General features: G+C 63.3%; 3 protein-coding genes across 6 annotated transcripts; 1 reads left to right on the top strand and 2 right to left on the bottom strand.

Moving 5' to 3' along the window:
* PRDX2 (peroxiredoxin 2) lies at nucleotides 1-4,207 on the bottom strand. 2 transcript variants are annotated; one of them, XM_075902407.1, is made up of 6 exons: nucleotides 4,054-4,207; nucleotides 3,113-3,218; nucleotides 2,255-2,408; nucleotides 1,187-1,309; nucleotides 574-704; nucleotides 1-199 (listed from the first exon to the last, which is right to left on the bottom strand). In XM_075902407.1, the coding sequence occupies exons 2-6, from the start codon at nucleotides 3,213-3,215 to the stop codon at nucleotides 114-116; spliced, it is 597 nt and encodes a 198-aa protein (XP_075758522.1). In that variant the 5' UTR covers nucleotides 3,216-3,218; nucleotides 4,054-4,207; the 3' UTR covers nucleotides 1-113. The 2 variants fall into 2 exon arrangements, with proteins under 2 accessions (XP_075758522.1, XP_075758523.1); XM_075902408.1 differs by having other exon boundaries at nucleotides 4,096-4,127.
* A 1,375-nt stretch (nucleotides 4,208-5,582) lies between these two features.
* RNASEH2A (ribonuclease H2 subunit A) lies at nucleotides 5,583-10,132 on the top strand. Its single transcript, XM_075902403.1, has 8 exons — nucleotides 5,583-5,740; nucleotides 6,285-6,356; nucleotides 6,674-6,800; nucleotides 7,071-7,158; nucleotides 7,431-7,568; nucleotides 7,931-8,018; nucleotides 8,525-8,648; nucleotides 9,771-10,132. The coding sequence occupies exons 1-8, from the start codon at nucleotides 5,614-5,616 to the stop codon at nucleotides 9,904-9,906; spliced, it is 900 nt and encodes a 299-aa protein (XP_075758518.1). The 5' UTR covers nucleotides 5,583-5,613; the 3' UTR covers nucleotides 9,907-10,132.
* Nucleotides 10,133-10,837: 705 nt separating this feature from the next.
* Nucleotides 10,838-19,346, bottom strand: LOC102451697 (riboflavin-binding protein). 3 transcript variants are annotated; one of them, XM_075902404.1, is made up of 6 exons: nucleotides 19,038-19,346; nucleotides 14,575-14,742; nucleotides 14,110-14,200; nucleotides 13,201-13,329; nucleotides 12,442-12,550; nucleotides 10,838-11,729 (listed from the first exon to the last, which is right to left on the bottom strand). In XM_075902404.1, exons 2-6 carry the CDS (start codon nucleotides 14,735-14,737, stop codon nucleotides 11,454-11,456), a joined length of 768 nt encoding a protein of 255 aa, XP_075758519.1. In that variant the 5' UTR covers nucleotides 14,738-14,742; nucleotides 19,038-19,346; the 3' UTR covers nucleotides 10,838-11,453. The 3 variants fall into 3 exon arrangements, with proteins under 3 accessions (XP_075758519.1, XP_075758520.1, XP_075758521.1); XM_075902405.1 differs by lacking the exon at nucleotides 19,038-19,346 and adding an exon at nucleotides 18,414-18,519; XM_075902406.1 differs by lacking the exon at nucleotides 19,038-19,346 and adding an exon at nucleotides 15,561-15,651.

Here is a 19,346-nt window from a genome sequence, read left to right as displayed (position 1 = left end):
TTTTTTCCAACAAATGCTTTTATTTTAGACGCAGGCTTCTCGGGCCCCCCCCCCCCGCCGATTCCCTGCCAAGGGAAGGGCCCAACTCGGTCAGATCCAGCTGCTGCCCGAGCTCAGTGCTGCTTGGTGAAATACTCCTTGCTCTCCGCCACGGTGGGCTTGATGGTGTCACTCCCGGGGTGCCAGCCGGCTGGGCAGACTGGAGAGAGCAGGGGATGGGGGTTAGACCAGAGATCCCCGCTTTGTACCCCCCTGCCTTTGCAGAAGGGGAAACTGAGGCAGAAGCTAAAAGCCAAGGTCCATGGCAGAACATGGACTCAAAGCCAGGGCTTCCACATCCTCGGCTAGTGAGCTAGCCCCTCGACAGCCCTTCCTCTCCGGCTTAGCCATCTGCCCAGGGCTGCACTGAGGTGCAAGAACCGTAGGCACATGCACGGGGTCTGTTCCGCCCTCCCTAATCCAAAGGGGGTGGTGCTGCAGCAACATGGGGGTGCTACAGCAACCCCATCCCCCGAGTCCTGCACTCCCCTACCCCCCCGGGCAGCCCCCAAGCTGCGGCAGGCCCAGCCTCACCTTCGCCATGCGTGTCCGTGTACTGGAAGGCCTGCACCAAGCGCAGCACCTCCTCCACCGAGCGCCCCACTGGCAGGTCGTTGATGGTGATCTGCCGCAGGATGCCCTTGTCATCGATGATGAACAGGCCCCTGCAGGGGAGGGGGAATCTCAGCCTGGTGGAAGCCAACGATGGGGGTGCACGAGCCCCTCCCGATCCATCATGGTGGGCATCCCCTAGGATCTGGGAACCCACAGCCTTCCCCCAATGACATGGGACACCAGAGGGGCCCCCTCCACCCATGCATGCTCAGAGCCAGCTGCTTGGAAGAGACACCCCCCCCCCATATCATGTCCCTGGGTGCCCCTTGACTCCAGATGGGGAGGTCACCTCAGGGCAAGTGCCACCCTAGAGTTGGTATCTCACAGCGACTGCCTAGTCCCAGCACCCCCCCCATATCCCTGCCCTGGTGCCCCTCTGGGGCTCTTATGCCCCAGGTCAGTGTCCCGCTCACCAGACACCTCCACCTTGTGCTGGCCATGGGGGTGGAGTGACAGTATTAGTCCATCCCCCCCCCCCGCCCCCAGCAGCTCATGCACAAGTGCTGCCAGTCACCCTGCCCCCGCCCCAGACCTGTAGGCGATCCCCTCGTCCTCTTTCAGCACCCCGTAGTCGGTGGCCATGCTGTGGGTGAGATCTGACAGCAGGGGGAAGTTGATGGCACCCAGCCCCCCGTCCTTCCGGGGGGTGTTGATCCTACCAGGAGACAAGGGGGTTAGTCTCATGCTCCCTCCAAGCCTAGCCACATCCCTGCGCCCCCAATTCTCCCCCAAGTTTAGATCTGACCCAGCTCCCCACTAGAGGCACCCCAGGGAATGAGCTGCCTGACCCCAGGGGTGCTGTCTTGGGGCCACAGAGCAGACGTCACCCGGCCCTTTTCCAGCCATGGGCCAGACTCACAGCATCGGCAGCTTGGGGGCAGCTGCTCACATTAGGGACACCCGCCCCCCCCACCCCCCAAGGCTTGGAGCGGACACATCCATGTTAGACAAGATCTGAGGACCTGAAACAGTGCTCAGATGGGGGGCGCACAGGCTGGTAAACCCCCACACTGCACATGGGTCATTCCCTGCCACCAGGGCAGGCACATGCCAGATTAGCCAGCCACTCCCCACCCCCATCACGGGCCCGTCTCCGGCCGACCCCACTGGCGAGGGGTGATAAGGATGCTCTCAGAGGCCACCCCAGATAAAGCCAGCAGGACCCCGCCCCTCTAGGACAGCGGGTAACGGCTGCTGGATTCTAGCCCAGCACTTCACAGCCAAGGAGGGACGTACCCTGCCCCCGTCGGGCCAGGGAGCACGACACCGTCGGATGGTTTAGGAGGCTCTGGAACAGGCCGGGAGGGGCAGTTCCAACCCCCAGGGCTCTGATCCCTCCAACCCTTCCCTGCCCGAGGGGCCTGGTTAAGCAGGTGAAGGGAACCCCTGTCTCAACTACATAGGTTGCGCTCCAGATCTCACAGCCCCATTGCACCAGGGGGCCTGGTTTGGCACCAGCCAGCGGTGCCAGGCCCCCATAGCGCCGACCCGGCAGGAGCCTGCCCTGGCCTCACCCATCCCAGGGCACTTCCGTCTCCAGTCCAGGGCACCTGGGAAGGAGAGAGACTCGCGGCACTAGCCAGGGGCCCTGGCCACGCACCAGGCCAGGTGGCTGAAGTGGGAGTCCACGGAGGCGCCCAGGACCTGGCACTGCAGCTGGCGGAAGTCCTCGGCATGCTCGCTGAAGGCGATGATCTCGGTGGGGCAGACGAAGGTGAAGTCCAGTGGGTAGAAGAACAGCACCACATACTTGCCTGGGGGGGGGGGGGGGAAGGGGGACAGGTCAATGTGGGGGGTAGCAATGGTAGGGGGTGCCACTGATCGAGATGCTGCTTGGGTCTGGGGGGAGCCAGTCACATTGACTGAGGCCTTGTTTGCAAGCCAGCTGATGAGGGAACCCTGTAGCCAGTGGTGCTGGGATTGGCTAAGCACCAATCACATGCCAGCTGACCTGGTTGGCCAGGGAGCCCCCCCCGCCCCCATTTATTCTTTAAAGAGACAGCGCAGCACACTGGCCTGCACAGCAGTGGAAGGACAAAACTCCCAGGCACCCCCCCCCCCAGGGCCTTAACCCTGCCCTACAGGGACACCCCCCAACCCTCAAATGGGGGCCTCTTCAGTCCCCAGCTGCTCTGAGAGGCTGGACCCAGTCAGGCTGTCCCAAAACCAGCCAACTCATGTCACCCATCATCCAGTTCTCATCGCCCAGGGCTGGAGCTGAACTGGGCACCCAAGTCATGGCTGTGACCACACCCCGACAACCCCCCAGGCTGGCAGATTCCACCCTCTGGCACCAGAGTGCCCCAGTATTCCCCACCCTGTGCAAGCAGCGTTTCCAGGTAACCTAGCTGCAGCAGGGAGCAAGGGAGAAGCACTGGCCGGGGGGCGCCCGCTGCCTTCGGTCAGCACCCCAGGATTAGCAGGGCCTCTGCACAGCCCTTGGCCTGGTTCCTCTCACCTCTGTAGTCGGAGAGCTGGATCTCTTTGAAAGCCCCGTCCACCACGGCAGTGGCACGGAAGCCTGGGGCGGGTCTGCCGATGTGAGCGTTACCGCAAGCCATGTCCTGCGAGAGAAGCCGGGGTCAGGCTGGCTGCTGTGATGAGACCCCCAGTTCTCTGCAGCATTGCAGAGGGGCAGCTCCGAGCTGGACCAGACAAGCAGGTAGAGGGTGGATTTCCCAGCCCACTCCCTGCTCCGGTTTCAATGCGTGGACAATCCCAGCTTCAAGCCCTCCCCACTCCCAACCCATGGCTCATCACACCAGCTGTTTTAGCTTGGCACTAGGAATGCTGGCCCAGGGGGAGGAGAGCGTATTACCCTGCACTAGCTTGGCAGCCCCTGGGGTGGGACCTTTCGGCAGAGCCCAGAAGAGGAGCCATCCTTCTGCCCAGACAGGCACAGCTGAGTTGCTGTGAACCCTGCCCCCTCCCTCCATCAGCCACCCGTGGGTGAGTGGCACTTTGCACATACAAAGCACTTCTCATCCCAAAATCCTGCAACCCAACCCATCCAGGATCTGGCAAACTGGATGGAGCCGCTGGGGGGGGGGGGGGGGGGGGGAGCGGGACAATGGAGCGAGGCTGCAGCCAGCTCGGGGCGCACCAGCAAGAGCAGCCGCGTGGGAAGCGCAAGCCGGCAGCCGGGGCTGCAGCGACTGGAGGGAAGAGGATAAAAGCCCCCCCCCCCCCGCATTACAACCCCCACACGGGGATAGAGGCCTCAGAGCTTAGACTTCAAGCTGGACCCCCCCCCCTGCACGCAGGGGCTCCCGGGGCAGCCTTTAACCCCCCCCCCGCTTTAGAGCGGCCCCTTTGCAAACACGCAGCCTCGTGCACCCTACAGCGCCAAGCCCGGCTGCAGAAATGCCCCCCCCATGCCCGGCTGCGCGAGGCACCCACCTTGTCCTTTCCCGCGCGCGCCCACAATGCACCAGCACCTACCCCCGCAGCGCGTGCACGGCTCGCCCCCTGCGGCCTGCAGCCGGGTCTTATAGCCACCCCGCCCCCTCCCACGCCCCTTCCCCTCCGGGCTGGGCTGGTCCATTTGGAGCCGGGGGGGGGGGGAGGTAAAGGAAAGGGGTGAACTGAGAGATGGAGACCGGGGTGTGGGGCAGAGTTAGATCTCCCAGCCCAAGGGGACCCACCACCCGCATGACACGTGGAGGCGGGGGGCGTGGAGCCACGGATCCCCGCATTGCACGTGGGGGGCAGGGCTATGGGAGCCCCTGCGTTGCCCAGAGGGGGGCGGGGTTAGAGGCTCTCCCTGCATTGCATAGAGGGAGCGGACAGTGCTATGAGCCCCCCCCCCCGCATTGCACGCGGGGACAGGGCTATGCCCCCCCCCAGCATTGCACGGGGGGGGGGGCAGACACTCCCCGTTGCGGTGCATGCAAGGTGGGGTTGCAACGCTGCTCTGCAAAAGCGACAAGGAGTCCTGTGGCACCTTATAGACTAACAGATGGATTGGTGCATAAGCTTTCGTGGGCAAAGACCCACTTCATCAGATGCATGCATCTGACGAAAGATTGCGCTCCAATCCATCTGTTAGTCTATAAGGTGCCACAGGACTCTTCGCCGCTTTTGCAGATCCAGACTAACATGGCGACCCCTCTGCTACTTAATGCTGCTCTGGAATCCCACAGCCCATGACGGAGAGGCTCCCCTATGGGGCTAGCACCAAGCTCTGGGCTGACTGGGTCTATTCATCCCTGGTGGCTCTGCTGAGTCCGTTTATATTGATTCCCTTGGCCTGAGCGGCGGAGAGTTTCACCCCCCAGCCTCCGTGCCTCAGTTTCCCCACTGGTGCAATGATTCCGAGCCTCTTAGGCTTCGGAAGGGTGGGTGGAGGGGGGGATTAGGACATAATTTTAGGGTGGTTCCGGGGGTGAGGCTGTGGTTTTATGAATGGCCCTGTGAGCTGCACAAGAGTTTACCCATGCACATGCCCCGGAGCCCACATAACTCCCCCATGGCCCTCCCCAGATGCCCCCTAACTGCGGCAGCCCTCATTCCTAAAGGCCACCCCGTGCCCTACACAAGCACTGGTGAGCCCTGTGGGAATGGGAGTGACATGAGGCCTTCCCCCTCCGAGGGAATCTGAGCCAATCTCAGGGACTGTTCTGGAAGCTCCTAATAAGAATCTGTGGGGCTCAAGCCCCCGCCCCCCCAACTATCAGTGGTTGCTCTTAAAAATAGCAACGGGTGATTAATTCAATTAATCTGGTGTAAACGTATCCAGGAGCCCCGACACCCCCCCTACCCTCAGGCAGGAATAGAGTTCTGGCCCCCAGCTCCTGCTCTAACCGCTAGACCTCACTCCCCTTCTAGAATTCGGATAGAACCCAGGAGTCCTGCCCCCCCACCCCCAGCTCAAGCATGGTGCTGTCCCCTGTTTTAGAACTACAACTCCCAGGGGTCTGTGCGAGGCCGGCCCCGCCCTCTGGGCCGGGCGCGCGGAACATGGAGCTGGGGGAGTTCGAGCGGGACAATGCGGGCAGCTGCCGTCTGGGGTCCGCCGTGCCCCAGCTGTGCAAGGCCGGGCCCTGCTGCCTGGGCATCGACGAGGCCGGCAGGGGGCCCGTGCTAGGTACCGGGGGGGACCCCAGGATTGCACGGGGGAGGGGCTTGGGAAACACCAGTGGGGGCTGGGCAGGGGAGACCCCCCCCCCAGAGTTGCACGGGGGAGGGGCTTGGGAAACACCAGTGGGGGCTGGGCAGGGGAGACCCCCCCCCAGAGTTGCACGGGGGAGGGGCTTGGGAGACCCCCCCCGATATTGCATGTGGGGAAGCCCTCTGCATTGTATAGAGCAGAGTCCCTCTTCCGCGTCGCCTAGAGATGGGGGGCAGGGGCCCATCCTGAGTGATCGGGAAGGGCCCCTTCCTACCTGCTGCGGTGGGGGTAGCCCCCTGTAAAGTGAGGGAGGGACCATGGGGGTTGGAGCACAAGGTATCCCAGGATTTCGCCCCGTCCCTACTCCCTGGTGGGGAGGTGGGTCCAGCTGGGGAGCCCATAGCTGGCAGGGAATTAATAGCACCCAGGGAGATAGAAGGGCCCTGCCCCATTACCTCCCTCCCCATAGCCTGGGTAGGGCTGGTCTCCTCCTCCCCCCATGACCCTGTCTCCCTCCCAGGTCCCATGGTCTATGGTGTCTGTTACTGCCCCTTGGCCAAGCAGGAGGAGCTGGGAGCTCTGAAGATGGCAGGTAAGGACAAAAGCATCACAGGGGATGGGAGGCAGAGTTGGGGGGCACCCTGGCTTCCTGTGAATGCCCCCTGTGGGGAGAGATCTTAGGTGGGGGATTCCAGCCCTGACCACAGAGGCAGAGAGAGGGGGAAGGGTCTGGAGAGCTGAGGCTTGGGGTATGGATCTCGGGGTGGGGGGGGGAGAGTGGGGGCAGGGGTAGTGGACTGTTGGGGGGGAAGGGCCCCAGAGAGGGAATGTTGGATCATGTGGGTCCCCCCAGGGTCTCACTGAAGGCCGAGGCTTCCGACAGTCGTGCCCCTCTCCCCCACCCCCCAGACTCGAAGACGCTGACGGAGACTGAGCGGGAGAAGCTGTTTGGGACGCTGGACGGGGCCAGGGACTTTATCGGCTGGGCCCTGCATATCCTCTCGCCCAACCTCATCTCCACCAGCATGCAGCAGCGGTGAGAGCCCCGGGGAAGGAGGTGTGCATGGGCTCACCAGCCCCCCCATTCCCCCTCTGCCTGAGCCGCCCCCCCTAGCCAGTCAGGCCCCCCGCCTGGGGCTGAATCAGCCAGCGCTGAAAGGCCACGTGTCCCTGCCTGTGCTAACCCTCCGAGCCGAGTCCCGGGAGGAAGTGGAGCCTCCAAGAGGTTGCTCTATGTCCAGGCGGTGCCTGGCATGGTGGGGCCCAGGTCTCCAGCAGATACTGACCCCTCTGCTCTCCCGGCCAGGGCGAAATACAACCTCAACGCCCTGTCCCACGACACGGCCATCGGGCTGATACAGCACGTGCTGGACGCGGGCGTACAGGTGACAGAGGTGAGCAGTGTCCCCGTGGGGCAGGTGTCTGCCCCCCAAGTGTCCCAATCCCATCGCCAGCCTTAGCCAGTGGGCATAGCGCTGACATGACGCTTGCTCCCCCACTTCCTGCCACCTGTGCCTCAGTTTCTCTATGCAGCAACGAGGCAGCCACCTCCCCATGTGGGGCCCTGGTCCCAGCACAAGGTTTAGTGGGGCGGGGGAGAGGGAAGAGCAGTGTGTTGCCCATAGGCCTGGCTTCCACTCTCATGGGGTCCCCCCCACCCCGGCAGGTCTTTGTGGACACGGTGGGGCCGGCGGAGAAGTACCAGGAGAAGCTAAAGCGGCACTTCCCGGAGCTGGAGGTGACCGTGAGGCCGAAGGCTGATTCCCTCTTCCCCATCGTCAGTGCAGCCAGCATCTGTGCCAAGGTGAGGTTTTGGGGTCCTCTCTATGTTGTGGGCCCCCTCTTCAGGAGAGGGCTGGAGTTGCCAGACCTCCTGCCCTCCTCGGAGCACTGGGCCTGGGTGGGACAGGTCTGTGAAATATGGGGCACCCCAGATCCACTTATTGGGGTGCTACTGGTTGAACTAATGCGGGGATTCAGCTTCACTTCCTGTCCCAAACGCTGTGCGGCGGCGCAACAGCTCTTGCGCTCCTCCCCAGAGGTGGCTGCATCTCACGGCTGGGTGACGGGTCCCTGAATGAACAGCCTGGCAAAGGGGCGGGCTGGGGGCAGGAGAGAGTGCTCCTCGAGGCGCTGCCCTGAGCCGCCGCCTGTCTGCGTTGGCAGGTGGCGCGGGATCGTGCTGTGAAGAACTGGCGGTTCCTGGAGGATCTGGGGGACGTGAGCCTGGAGTATGGGTCTGGGTACCCCAATGGTAAATGGCCCTTCAGGGGCAGGGATCCGTCTGATCGCGGGGTGGAGCTTAAGATAAACCCTGGCCGGCCCATGTGGCTCCATATCCCGCCCCCTCGCCCTGTCTCCCACCCAGCTCCAGGAGTTACCTGCTCCCTTCTTTCACTGGGTCCAGGCTCTTGCACCTCTTACGGGCAGGGGGAGGGGGTCTGTGCTGCCCCCCCTCCCCCACAGCCTTCCTTAAACCCCCTTGGCTGCATCAGCCTGGATTTGCCTTCCAGAGACGCAGGCGAAGGTCATGGTGCTGAGGTTATGGGGCAGGGCAGTGATGAAACTGGGCGGAGAAGCCAGGATTGCTGGCTCCCAGCCCCCGGCTCTAACCACTAGACTCTTCTCCTCCCCGAGCCAGGGACGGAACCCAGGAGTCCTGACTGAAAAGCTAACGCCGCCAGTTGGTGGGGGTGGGGAAAGCAGCTGTGAATGGTGGTTTTGGGGGCTCCCTTGTTTTCATCTCTCCCTGTCCCCCAGACCCGAAGACCAAGGAGTGGCTGGCGCAGTGCCTGGACCCCGTGTTCGGGTACCCCCAGTTTGTGCGCTTCAGCTGGAGCACGGCCCAGACCATCCTGGAGAGCAAGGCGGTGCCGGTGCACTGGTAGGCGATGCAGGGGAGGGGCTGGCCTCAGTCTGACCCTGCCCCCCACGACTGGGTCCCCCCCACCGCAACAGTGATGGGCTCTAACAAGCTCCAGGGCCCACGGGCGCTGCCTGTAGCGGCTCGGGGGAGCTGGCTCCGACATCTAGCGATAGCCCTGACACCCTCCACGATGCCCCTGGGCCTGCTGCCCTCCTCCCCTGGCACGCGTGAGACTGGCTCAGCTCCCCTTCCCCTCTGCCTCTGGAGACCAGCTGACTCCTCCCACCCCCATGTGTGGGCTGGGGGAGCCCCAGGGGTGCATTGGGGGCAGCACGATGCAGTGCTGTCCCTTCCCAAGCATGGCCTTGGCAGCTGCATCCCCTCGGACTCTGGGCCCCTCCCTTTGCCATTTCTTTGGCTTCCTGTGCAGGGTCACAGACACCCCACCCCAGAGGTGGCCGCATCCCAGTGCCAGGCAAGGGGTCCCTATGTAGTCAGCCCCTGCTCCGCACCCCCCTCTGCCCCCAGAGGTGGCCGCATCCCAGTGCCAAGCAAGGGGTCCCTATGTAGTCAGCCCCTGCTCCGCACCCCCCTCTGCCCCCAGAGGTGGCCGCATCCCAGTGCCAAGCAAGGGGTCCCTATGTAGTCAGCCCCTGCTCCGCACCCCCCTCTGCCCCCAGAGGTGGCCGCATCCCAGTGCCAGGCAAGGGGTCCCTATGTAGTCAGCCCCTGGTCTGCACCCCCCTCTATCCCCAGAGGTGGCCGCATCCCAGTGCCAAGCAAGGGGTCCCTATGTAGTCAGCCCCTGGTCTGCACCCCCCTCTATCCCCAGAAGTGGCCGCATCCCAGTGCCAAGCAAGGGGTCCCTATGTAGTCAGCCCCTGCTCCGCACCCCCCTCCCTCCCCTCCCCCGAGGTGGTCATATCTCGGTGCCAGGCAAGGGGTTCCTGTATACATAGGTTCATTGTAGACACCGAGCCCCACACACTGGCTGGCTCCACCCACCCCTCCCGTCCCAGCTGCTGTGTGGGGGGGGGTGACCTGCCTCCACCCTGGCACCTATGGGGGGACAGCTGGGTGTTAACGGGGGGGGTGCCTGTGGCTGCCAGGGCCCCGTTAATTTTTTTATTCCCTCCCCAGGGATGACAGTGAAAGTGACCCTGCCCTGCAGGGCACCCGCTCTGTCCTGTCCTTCTTCGCCCGCAAAGAGGCCTCCAAGCGCCAGCCCCACCGCTTCTTCCACGAACGCAAGCTGGAGACCGTGACTGGGCTCTAGTGGTACCCGGGGGAGCGCTGCCCCCATGCCCCTCCCAGCTGTTTCCACCCCCCCGCAACCGGCCCAGCTTGACTTGGAGCAAGAACTTTTGACTCCGTCTCTGGGGTCGTAGTTAATGATGGTGCTCGCTGAGCTGAGCCACTGTCCCCAGGGCTGGAAGGAGCCAGCACTGGCGCCCCCTTGTGGTGGGTTTTACACCCATAACAAATCTCCCCCCCCCCCCCCCCCCCCCCCCCCGGTTCTCCCTCTTTCTTTTAGTTAATAAAACACTTTGAAAAATCTCCAGGATTTGTAATGCTGCCATGGAGCCTGTCCGGCTGTGTCCCCAAGTCCTGCTGCTGCCTCAGGGCTGGGATCCTTCGCCTGGTGCCAAGATGCGGCCACCTCTGGGGTGGGGCTGATTGGGGGAAAAATGAGGAGGGGTGAAAAAAAATCCCACAGACCAAGTTTTAAAGGTTTTTAAGTTTAATTCTTTCCACAGTATCAGCTGATATCCAAACAGGGTTTTTCCCCTTGTAATCCTAGCTGGGCAGGAAGCAGGCCGGGCTGGCCCCATGGGAATGACACTCAGAGCAAGGAGGTTAAATGGCGGGGTGCACATTTTGGAAGGTTTGGGGCTGGTTTGAGGAGTGCTGGCTTAAAACACAGCTTGAATTCCCCTTCCCCGCCGGCCAGGGGGCAGATCCCTGCTTTGAGGGACACAGCGCCCCCTAGTGCCATGCTGGGGCCCAGCGGTCAGCAGACTGCTCGGGGAGAGCCCCCAGCCTGCTCCTTGTAGCCCAGCAGCCTGAGTGGGACTGCCCTCCCCCTGCACAAATAAATCCCCCCTCCCCAGCCTGCTAGACACGGTAGGTTCTGTCTACACCAGCTTGTGAGAGGTTGCAACAGGCGTTAGCTTGCACGTCGTGTTCCCCCCCCCGCCCCCCCCGAGCCTTGGCTTGCCGTGCCTCCAGATGGCTTAGCCACTGTGCGCTACAGAGCCTCTTCTTGCCGGGGCAGCGTGGTCTAGTGGATAGAGCAGGGAGGCAGGCCGCTTGCCTGGAACGGAGCAGGGTCTAGTGTTCTGCGGAGGGGGAACTGGGAGACAGGACCCCTGGTTTCCACCCCTCCCTGTCATGTAACCTAGTGGTTGGAGCAGGGGAGGATTTAGAGCCACCAGCACTGACTGAGTTACTCCCAGATTTCCCCTCTCTGTGCCTCAGTTTCCCCTTCTGTGGTGCAACTGGATCCCTGGCTGATTGCAGACCCACATGCTATGGGAGGGCTGGTGGTAAGTGGGGACTTCCTCCCTGGGGAGCTGGATGCTCGGGGAGCTAACACCCCTTGCGCTAGACCCTGTGGCTGTGGGGAAGGGGTGCTGTGGGTTCCCCTGGTAGGGTGCAAGAGGGGCCAGAGAAGCAGTCACAGTATGGGGGGGTGAGCACAGGGGTCTGGGGTTTGCATAGATTACAAGCGAGTTCCTCCCCCCCCCAGCACCTGGGGCGAGTGGTGCAGGAGGGACTCTCGGGTGGGGAGGGGGGAGGAGGATGCTGGGGGAGGGACGGGCTCTAGAATCCGCTCCCGCTCCCCTCCACATCCTCCATGAAGATGGAGCGCTTGCGCCGGTCGCCCCGGCCACGCCACAGGAGGCTGCTCGTGGGGCAGGGCCCCCGGGGGCCGCCCACTTTGGTGGAGTCAGGTTCCTCCGCGCTGTCCCCGTCCTCGGGCAGCAGTTCAGGGTCGGCGTCGGAGGCCGTCAGGCTCAGGCACGGGCAGGGCTCCGGAGCAGCCACGAAGGAGTCGCCCCAGATGTTCGCACAGAGCTCCCGGCCGTCCCGGTACATCTGGGGGGCAGAGTGGGGGGAGAGCTGGAGCCCTTTCCCTCTAGGGGGCGCTGGCTGGCTCAAGGAGCTGGGACATGGGGCCTTTCCCCACTAGGGGGCGCTGGCCCTGATCCAGCCCTGAGGTGGCGGGGGGGGGGGGGGGGGGGGGAGGAATTGAGTCTTGGACCAAATCCCTCTGCTTGTCTCAGAGCCCAGAGAGGTCAGGGCCTGACGCGACCCCTTGGTGGTGGGAGCAGCTGGGCAGGGGCCCTGCCAGTGCGTGCAGCCTTGCGGACCCAGGCAGACACTGGCTGGCTCTGGGGGCCGGTCGGGCGCAGGGAGATCGGGCACTGGTGGCAGTTCCTGTCCCTGGCTGCGGGCGGATGGGGATCTATCGCCCTCGTCCAGCCGGCCCCCGACCCCTCCCTCCACCCCAATTAGGACAGCACCCTGTGGGCTGATCTCCCTGAGCCAGCCTGGATCGAAAAGCCCGGGGTCCCATTCCCTGCCCCCCAGCCAGTCCCCACCCTGGGGTTGGATTGGGGTCAGCCCCGCTAGAGGGGAAAGGCCCCGGGTCCCACGTGCCACGGGTTGGCTGGGCCCAGCTCTGAGGTGCCCCCGAGTCCACCCGCCCCTCTTGGTGCAGCTCAGGTTACGGGTGCAAGTCTCCAGCTTCGTCCTCCCTGTGGGAAGCCCCCCTGGGCGTCCCGGCCGGGCTGAGCAGAGCGCTCACCTGGTGGTAGGACACGCAGTCCTGGCTGCAGTTGTTCCCCTGGGGACCCCGCTGCCAGTCGCTCACCCAGTTGTGGGCACAAGTCAGATCATCCTGGCAGGCTGTGTACCTGGGGCGAGAGAGAGGGGACAGGCTGGGATTGAGACAAACTGGGGTGGGGGATGCCCAACTGGGATCTATTCCATAGAGCCCCACGTGAGACCCCAGCCCACCCAGCCTAGTTTCCTGTTGCTCTCTAGTTCCCTGCAGCAGGGAGTTCCACTAGTCAGCACACGGCCTTAAAGGGGCGCTTCCCACATGGGAGACCTTCAGCCCAGCCCTTCCTGGAGCCTGTCACAGGCATGAGATTCTTGCCCCCTTGGCCTCTGCTGCCTGGGGTCACATGGGCACTTGCACCCTTGCTGGGACTAGCCTGGCTCCCCTCCCCACAACCACTAGCCCCTGCTCCCCCCCAAAGCCAGGGAGAGAACCAGGAGTCCTGGCTCCTAGCCCCCCTCTAACCACTAGCCCCTGCTCCCCCCCAAAGCCAGGGAGAGAACCAGGAGTCCTGGCTCCCAGCCCCTCCTCCCTCCACTCTAACCACTAGCCCCTGCTCCCCCCCAAAGCCAGGGAGAGAACCAGGAGTCCTGGCTCCCAGCCCCTCCTCCCTCCACTCTAACCACTAGTCCCTGCTGCCCCCCAAAACCAAAGAGAGAACCAGGAGTCCTAGCCCCCTGTTCCTCCCCATTCAGGAAGGCGGGGGAAGGAGCACTGACTTACCACTTCTCACAGAAGCTCAGGCAGAGGGGCACCTCCAGCATGGCTGTGGGGCGCTGGGGGTGGGGCCAGCGGGCGGCGCTGGGGGAGCAGCGGTAGAAGCATTCGACTCGTTGCAGGTATTGCTCACACCTGGGGATGGGGAGCAGGGAGGCGGCATTAGAGTGGGGAGCCCCACAGGGCACCTCTGGGGGACAGTGGCTGGGCCGGGACCGTAGTGGGCACTCTCCCCTGGCATTAGATGTCCCAGGGAGGCAGTGGGGGTGCTGTGCTGCTGGGGGTCCCATCCACTTGGGCTGGGATATAACTTGGGTCTTTGTGAAAATCTGGACTACTGGGCTAGATTCCTATTGTGCACCATCCATGAGCAGGGCACTGCTGAGGGGAAGCTCACAACCGAGGTGAGATAAGGCCGGGCAGGGCACTGCTGCGGGGAAGCTCACAACCGAGCCAGGCTAAGATAAGGCCGGGCAGGGCACTGCTCCGGGGAAGCTCACAACCGAGGTGAGATAAGGCCGGGCAGGGCACTGCTGCAGGGAAGCTCACAGCAGAGCCAGGCTATGATAAGGTCAGGCAGGGCACTGCTGCAGGGAAGCTCACAGCAGAGCCAGGCTATGATAAGGCCAGGCAGGGCACTGCTGCAGGGAAGCTCACAGCAGAGCCAGGCTATGATAAGGCCTGGCAGGGCACTGCTGCGGGGAAGCTCACAGCCGAGCCAGGATATGATAAGGTCAGGCAGGGCACTGCTGCAGGGAAGCTCACAGCCGAGCCAGGATATGATAAGGTCAGGCAGGGCACTGCTGCAGGGAAGCTCACAGCCGAGCCAGGATATGATAAGGTCAGGCAGGGCACTGCTGCAGGGAAGCTCACAGCAGAGCCAGGCTGAGATAAGGCCGGGCAGGACCATCCTACCTGGGGCTGAGGTTCCCACAGCGATTCCAGTAGATGTTGTCAAGCGGGGTGCTGGAGATCTCCTGGGCCACCTTGGAGGAGCAGCAGGCATCTGGGAGGGGAACCAGCCCGTCCATCAGCACCACCCAGGACTCCTCCCCACGTGCCATGGGGCTCTCCAGGGCAGGGCTTGTCACGTGAGGGGTGATGGGCCCTTGGCTTTCTCCAGAGTGCAGGGACCCCGCACGACATGGGGGCAAAGCCTCTGCTCACAGGGGATAGAGCAAAGGGGCTGGGAGCCAGGACTCTCTCCCAAGCTCTGGGAGGGGAGTGGGGTCTAGTGGTTAGAGCAGATGGCTGGGGCTGGAGAAACTCCTTGAACCCCCTACTCTGACTCAAGTTTGCCCTCCCCGCGCCTCGGATTTTGTGACCCCCCCTCCGCTGCCCGCCCCACCTCGCCCCGGGCTGCCCACGCCCATCACTCACTGGCGGCGTAGAGCTGGCAGATCCCCAAGTGCCCCTCGGGGCCAGGAGCTGCCTTGTGCTTCCCGCCTGCCAGGCAGTGGCCGTCCAGGCCCCAGGCGCCTCCGCACAGCACTGCCAATGCCCAGCCGGTGGCCAGTGCCCAGGCGCTGCCCCTGCCACTCATGGTGCCTGGGAACAGATCAAAGACGGACTTGGTCAGAAGGGAAAATTGGGGGCTCTCCCTATAGCGGCCTCTGATTGGACAGACTGGCAATAAGACTGGCTTTGGGGGTTGGCCCCCCAGCCCTGGACCAGCTTGGCCTGGGGATGGGTGGGGTGATGCTGAGTCCAACCAGGAGAAGTCTCTATCTCCCTCGCCCATCTGTCCCTCTCTCTGACTCGCCAGCTCTCCCCTCCCTTTGGGCGTTGCGCAGATCCGGCAGGCCTGGAGATGGGGGGCTGCAGACTCAGTGTGGCCTGGAGTGATCGGCCCTTTGGCCCTTGCCTTCCAGCCGCTCTGCTCTGGCCCCGGGCTGGCTAGGAAGCTGCAGGGTCCTTCCTGACCCCTGCAGTGACTGGTGCCCTGAAGCATCACAGTGACAGACCCAGAATTTCCCCAGGAACCACTGAACTTCCCCATGGCCAGGAAAGGCTCCAACCAGCCTCAGTCCATCAAAGCGCTCCCTAGGGACCGGCTGCCCGCACTCTCTCAGCTACTGTTCCCCCACGCCGGGTGGCCTGTGTCTTTCCAGGAGCGACTTGACTTCCAGCAGAGACTGTCTCAGGGTTGGAGCGGGGGGAAAGGGCTGGGAACTAGGACTCCTGGGATCTAGCCTCAGACCCTTCCTTGGCAGAGGGGGCTTGTTCCTGTGGGTGATGCTAGACACCATTCCCCCCACCCCGTGGGGAGCCAGGCAGCTCACATGCTGGAGAAGGTGCCTTGGGGAGGCCTCAGGCCATCTTATCCCTTCCCCCTAATTGGATCTGAACTAAAGAACTGGCTGTACGTTGGACTTGACAGCTTCCGCCCCCAGGGCCCAAGGTGACTCCTGCTTACAGAGCCGGATCCTGCCTTCCCCAGTGAATTAGGCCGACGCGCTGAAATTAGACACGGCTGGTGGGGGCACCTGGCTCTGATAGCAGCCTCCCTGCTGGAAGATCAGATTCCCCCCAAGGCTGCTTGCCTGGGAGAAACCCAACCCTCTGCTGCCCTCAAGGGCAGCTGGGACAGAACCCAGGAGTCCTGGCTCCCAGCCTCCCTGCTCTAACCACTAGACCCCACTCCCCTCCTAAAGCAAGGATAGAACCGAGGTGTCTTGGCTCCTAGCCCCCTCTTTTAACCCCCTCCCACTCACAATCCCACGTCCCTTCCAGAGCTGGAGACCAAACCTAGGAGTCCTGACTCCCAGCCCCTGCTCTAACCATTAGACCCCACTCCCTTCCTCCTAGAGCTGGGGAAAAAAGAATCCAGGAATCCTGGCGGAGTCCCAGTGGTTTCGGCATCAGATGAGTCCAGCTTTCCTTCCCAGAAGGACAAATAATTGCATGCGTGGGGAAGGGGTGCTATGCTACCAGCCCTAGCAATGAACCCCCCCCCCCCCCAAAAGCATGAGATGAACTTAATAACCACGAGGAATGTAGATAAACCTGGGAGTCGTTGCATTGACTTTGGGGAGGTTGAGTCTTTAGGGAGTCGCATTTGCTAGTTTTGCTTTGGCAGCATGAGGGCTAGATCCTGGCTTCTGAAAACAAACCCATCAGAGCAGAGCCCCCCCTCATCCCAGGGCTCCGGGAGCTGGGACTTTAAGGAAGAGAGCGACAGTCCAAACCACGTGGCACATGGTGCTGCAGTCAGCGTCCCCGGAACTGCCAGCTAATGGGAATTTCTGAGACATAGGCTGGGTGTGACAGAGATCAAGGGCAGGGTCCCCCAACCTTGACAAGGGCCCCGTGATGGTAGGTGGGTAGTTAGCAGAATTACGGTAGCACCTGGAAACTGCACCCGCCTATCAAGATCAGGGCCCCTTTGTGCTGGGCACAGCCACCTCTGAGGCAGTCCCTGCCCCAAGCCGATCTCAAGGCAAAGGGGGGATCATTCTCTCCATTGGCAAAGGGGGAAACTGAGGCATGTGACAATTAAATGAATTACCGAAAGACTCCTGACTGCTTTTCCCAGTTCTCGTGGGGAATCTCGTGGTTAGAGAGGCTGGGCTGGGAGTCAGGACTCCTGGGTTCTTTCCCCAGCTTGGGGACAGGGGGATGGTGTCTAGTGGTTAGAGCCGGGGAGGGAGGGGGGGCTGAGAGTCAGGAATGCTGGGAAGGACTGTGAGAACCAGCAGGGGCTCTTGGAGAACTAACAGCCTCCCCCCTCCCCAATTCCTGGTGTGACCTGCATGGGACTGTGCACACGATTTCTCCACCCAGCAGGGGCCAGAGACCAGCCCACGGGGCAGGCTACGGCCGGACTGTCTCCTAGGGTGTTTCTTGCACCTTCCTACAAAGCAGCCGGACATGGGCCTGCAGGAGAGGGGGTAGGAGGCAGGCTGGGCCCATGGGTCTGATCCTGCTGTCAGAGCCAGGCAAGGTGCCAGCCAGTGTGTTAGAGACTCTGCTGCCAGTAACCCTACCTGGCAACACGTGCTACTAGTACCTGGGCGCCACCCGTGGGTGTGTCTCTCAGGCCCACGGACCAAACCACGGGACCTAGAGCAGCCTTTGGCCCTTGCTTGGACCCCACCTGGGGCGGGGTGCACAGAGTGCAATCGGGACACCTGGGTTCTGTCCCCGGCTCGGCGAGGGGTGGGAGGCCTAGTGGTTAGAGCAGAGGCCCAACTATCAGGAAAGCTGGATTCTGTGGGGCTGGCAGGGGCCTTGCAAAGACAAGTCCAGCCCCCTGAGCTGAGGCAGGACCAAGGAAACCTGGCCCGGCCCTGGCACCAGGTGTGCACCCAGCCTGCTCTCAAAACCCTGCCATGACCGGATCCCGCAGCCTCCAGCCCTGCCCTGCCCCTGGAATTAGGAGGTTTCTTCTAATGCCCGACCTAAATCTCCCCTGCCACGGATTAAGTCCACGGCTTCTGGTCTGACCTTCAGTGGCCCCAGAGAACAACGGCTCCCTCCGTAATGGCCTTGAACCTACCTGCAGGCTGCCCCAGCCTGCGCGCGAGGCTAAACCAGCCCCATTTTTTCACCCTTTCCTCCCAGGTGAGGTTTGGCCAAACCTCCTCTCCCATCCCTCGCTCTCCTTTGGACTCGCTCCACCCTGCCTGCTTCCTTCCCAAAATGTGGTGCCCAGGAGCCGGCCCGGCCCGCACAGGTCACTTTCCAGCACCGGCGTCTCGCTAACAGACCCCGGATCAGATTCGCTGCTTTGCAACAGCATGGGGCTGTAGACCCATATGCAGCCTGCGACCTGCCCCTGGCCAGGTCTGCTGCCCCCCAGCCGGTGCCCCCTGTGCAACCAGGCGGCTCATGTTTCCTTCCTTTGTATGGATTTTGATGTAATTTCCAGGGCTGGGAGCCAGGATACTCAGGCTCTATTTCAGCTCCAGGAGGGGAGTGGGATCTGCTAGCTTGAAGCAGGGGGGTGCTGGGAGTCAGGACACCTGGGTAGAATGCCCCCCCCCCACACAGCCCTTTGCATGACATACACACAGGGGAGCCGGGTGGAGGTGGGGCTTCATAGAGGAGGGAAACTGAGGCCGGGAGAAATGAAAGTGACTGAACAAGGCACCAACTTCAGGAGTCCTGAGCCTCCATCAGCCCCTCAACCCTCCCCCCAAATCCCTTCTGGTTTCCATAACCCGAAAATCAGGCTTCTGCCCTCCTCCCCCATCCCCACTGCCCCCCCCCCCACTCACCCCAAACTCGCAGCAGGTATAGGGGGCTCTGATTTGTCTCTCAGATCTTCTGCCAGGAGCCAGGTTCCTCCCCCTGCTCAGGGTGCGTCTGGCTGAGCCTGGCTGGGGAGGGAGCCCAGTTGCCTGGGGGGGGGGGGAATCTGGAGGGGGGGCGGAGTGAATCCAAGCGGGGGGAGGGGCGAGCCGGAGAGTTCCTCGCGTGATTCAAACTTGCGTTCCCGGGAGGGCCAAGGTCTCGGGTCTCTGCTTCTCACCCCCCAGCCCCAGCCCCCCAGGTTATGGGCGTGGCCTGCACTAGTGGGAGGCGGGACTCCGGGCCAAGAGGGGACCAGGTGTGTCCAGCCCTATGGCCCGAGGGACTCCCCAGCACAGCAGCCGCTGGGATTTCGGGGCGGAGAGGGGGCGACCCCCATCTCCACCTCACCGCTCCTCCGACTCCCCCTCACGGCGTCTCTCTGGGGTTGGGGGGCGCCCAGCCCCCGAGGTGGGTTACTTAGCGACACGGTACGGGCAGGGCCCCCGGCCCCCTTTTCCCGAGCGGCTGCTGGAGGGGGCGCTAGGCCGCCTGTCCCCCCCCCCTGTAATTAACAAGGGGCTGCCGGGAAATTGCCCCCTTGTGCCTACCTGCGCGGGCAGCCGGGCGGGGGGGTCTCGTCGGGGTGACCGGCTGGGGGGCTCTGCCCCCTTCTGCCCCCGGGGTGGCCGGCGACGGGCAGCGGCGCCAAAGCTCCGGCGGCTGCGACGCGAACCCGCCCGCCCTGCAGCAGCCACCGGAGCGGCGCTGGGGTGAATCCGGAGTCGCCCGCGTCACACGGGAGGTGCGCGGGGCGGGTCGCTCTGTCTCGCTGCCTCCCGCCCAGGCCCCAGCAGCTCGGTTGATGTGACTCAACGGGGCGAATCCGGGGCCCAAACCCCAGCGGGCTGGGAGCAGCG

This window comes from Pelodiscus sinensis, chromosome 19 (assembly GCF_049634645.1).
Source record: "Pelodiscus sinensis isolate JC-2024 chromosome 19, ASM4963464v1, whole genome shotgun sequence".
In the NCBI taxonomy this organism is placed as follows: Eukaryota; Metazoa; Chordata; order Testudines; family Trionychidae; genus Pelodiscus; species Pelodiscus sinensis.
The sequence above is the reverse complement of the archived record's forward strand: the minus strand, read 5'-3'. Positions and strand labels throughout refer to the sequence as shown.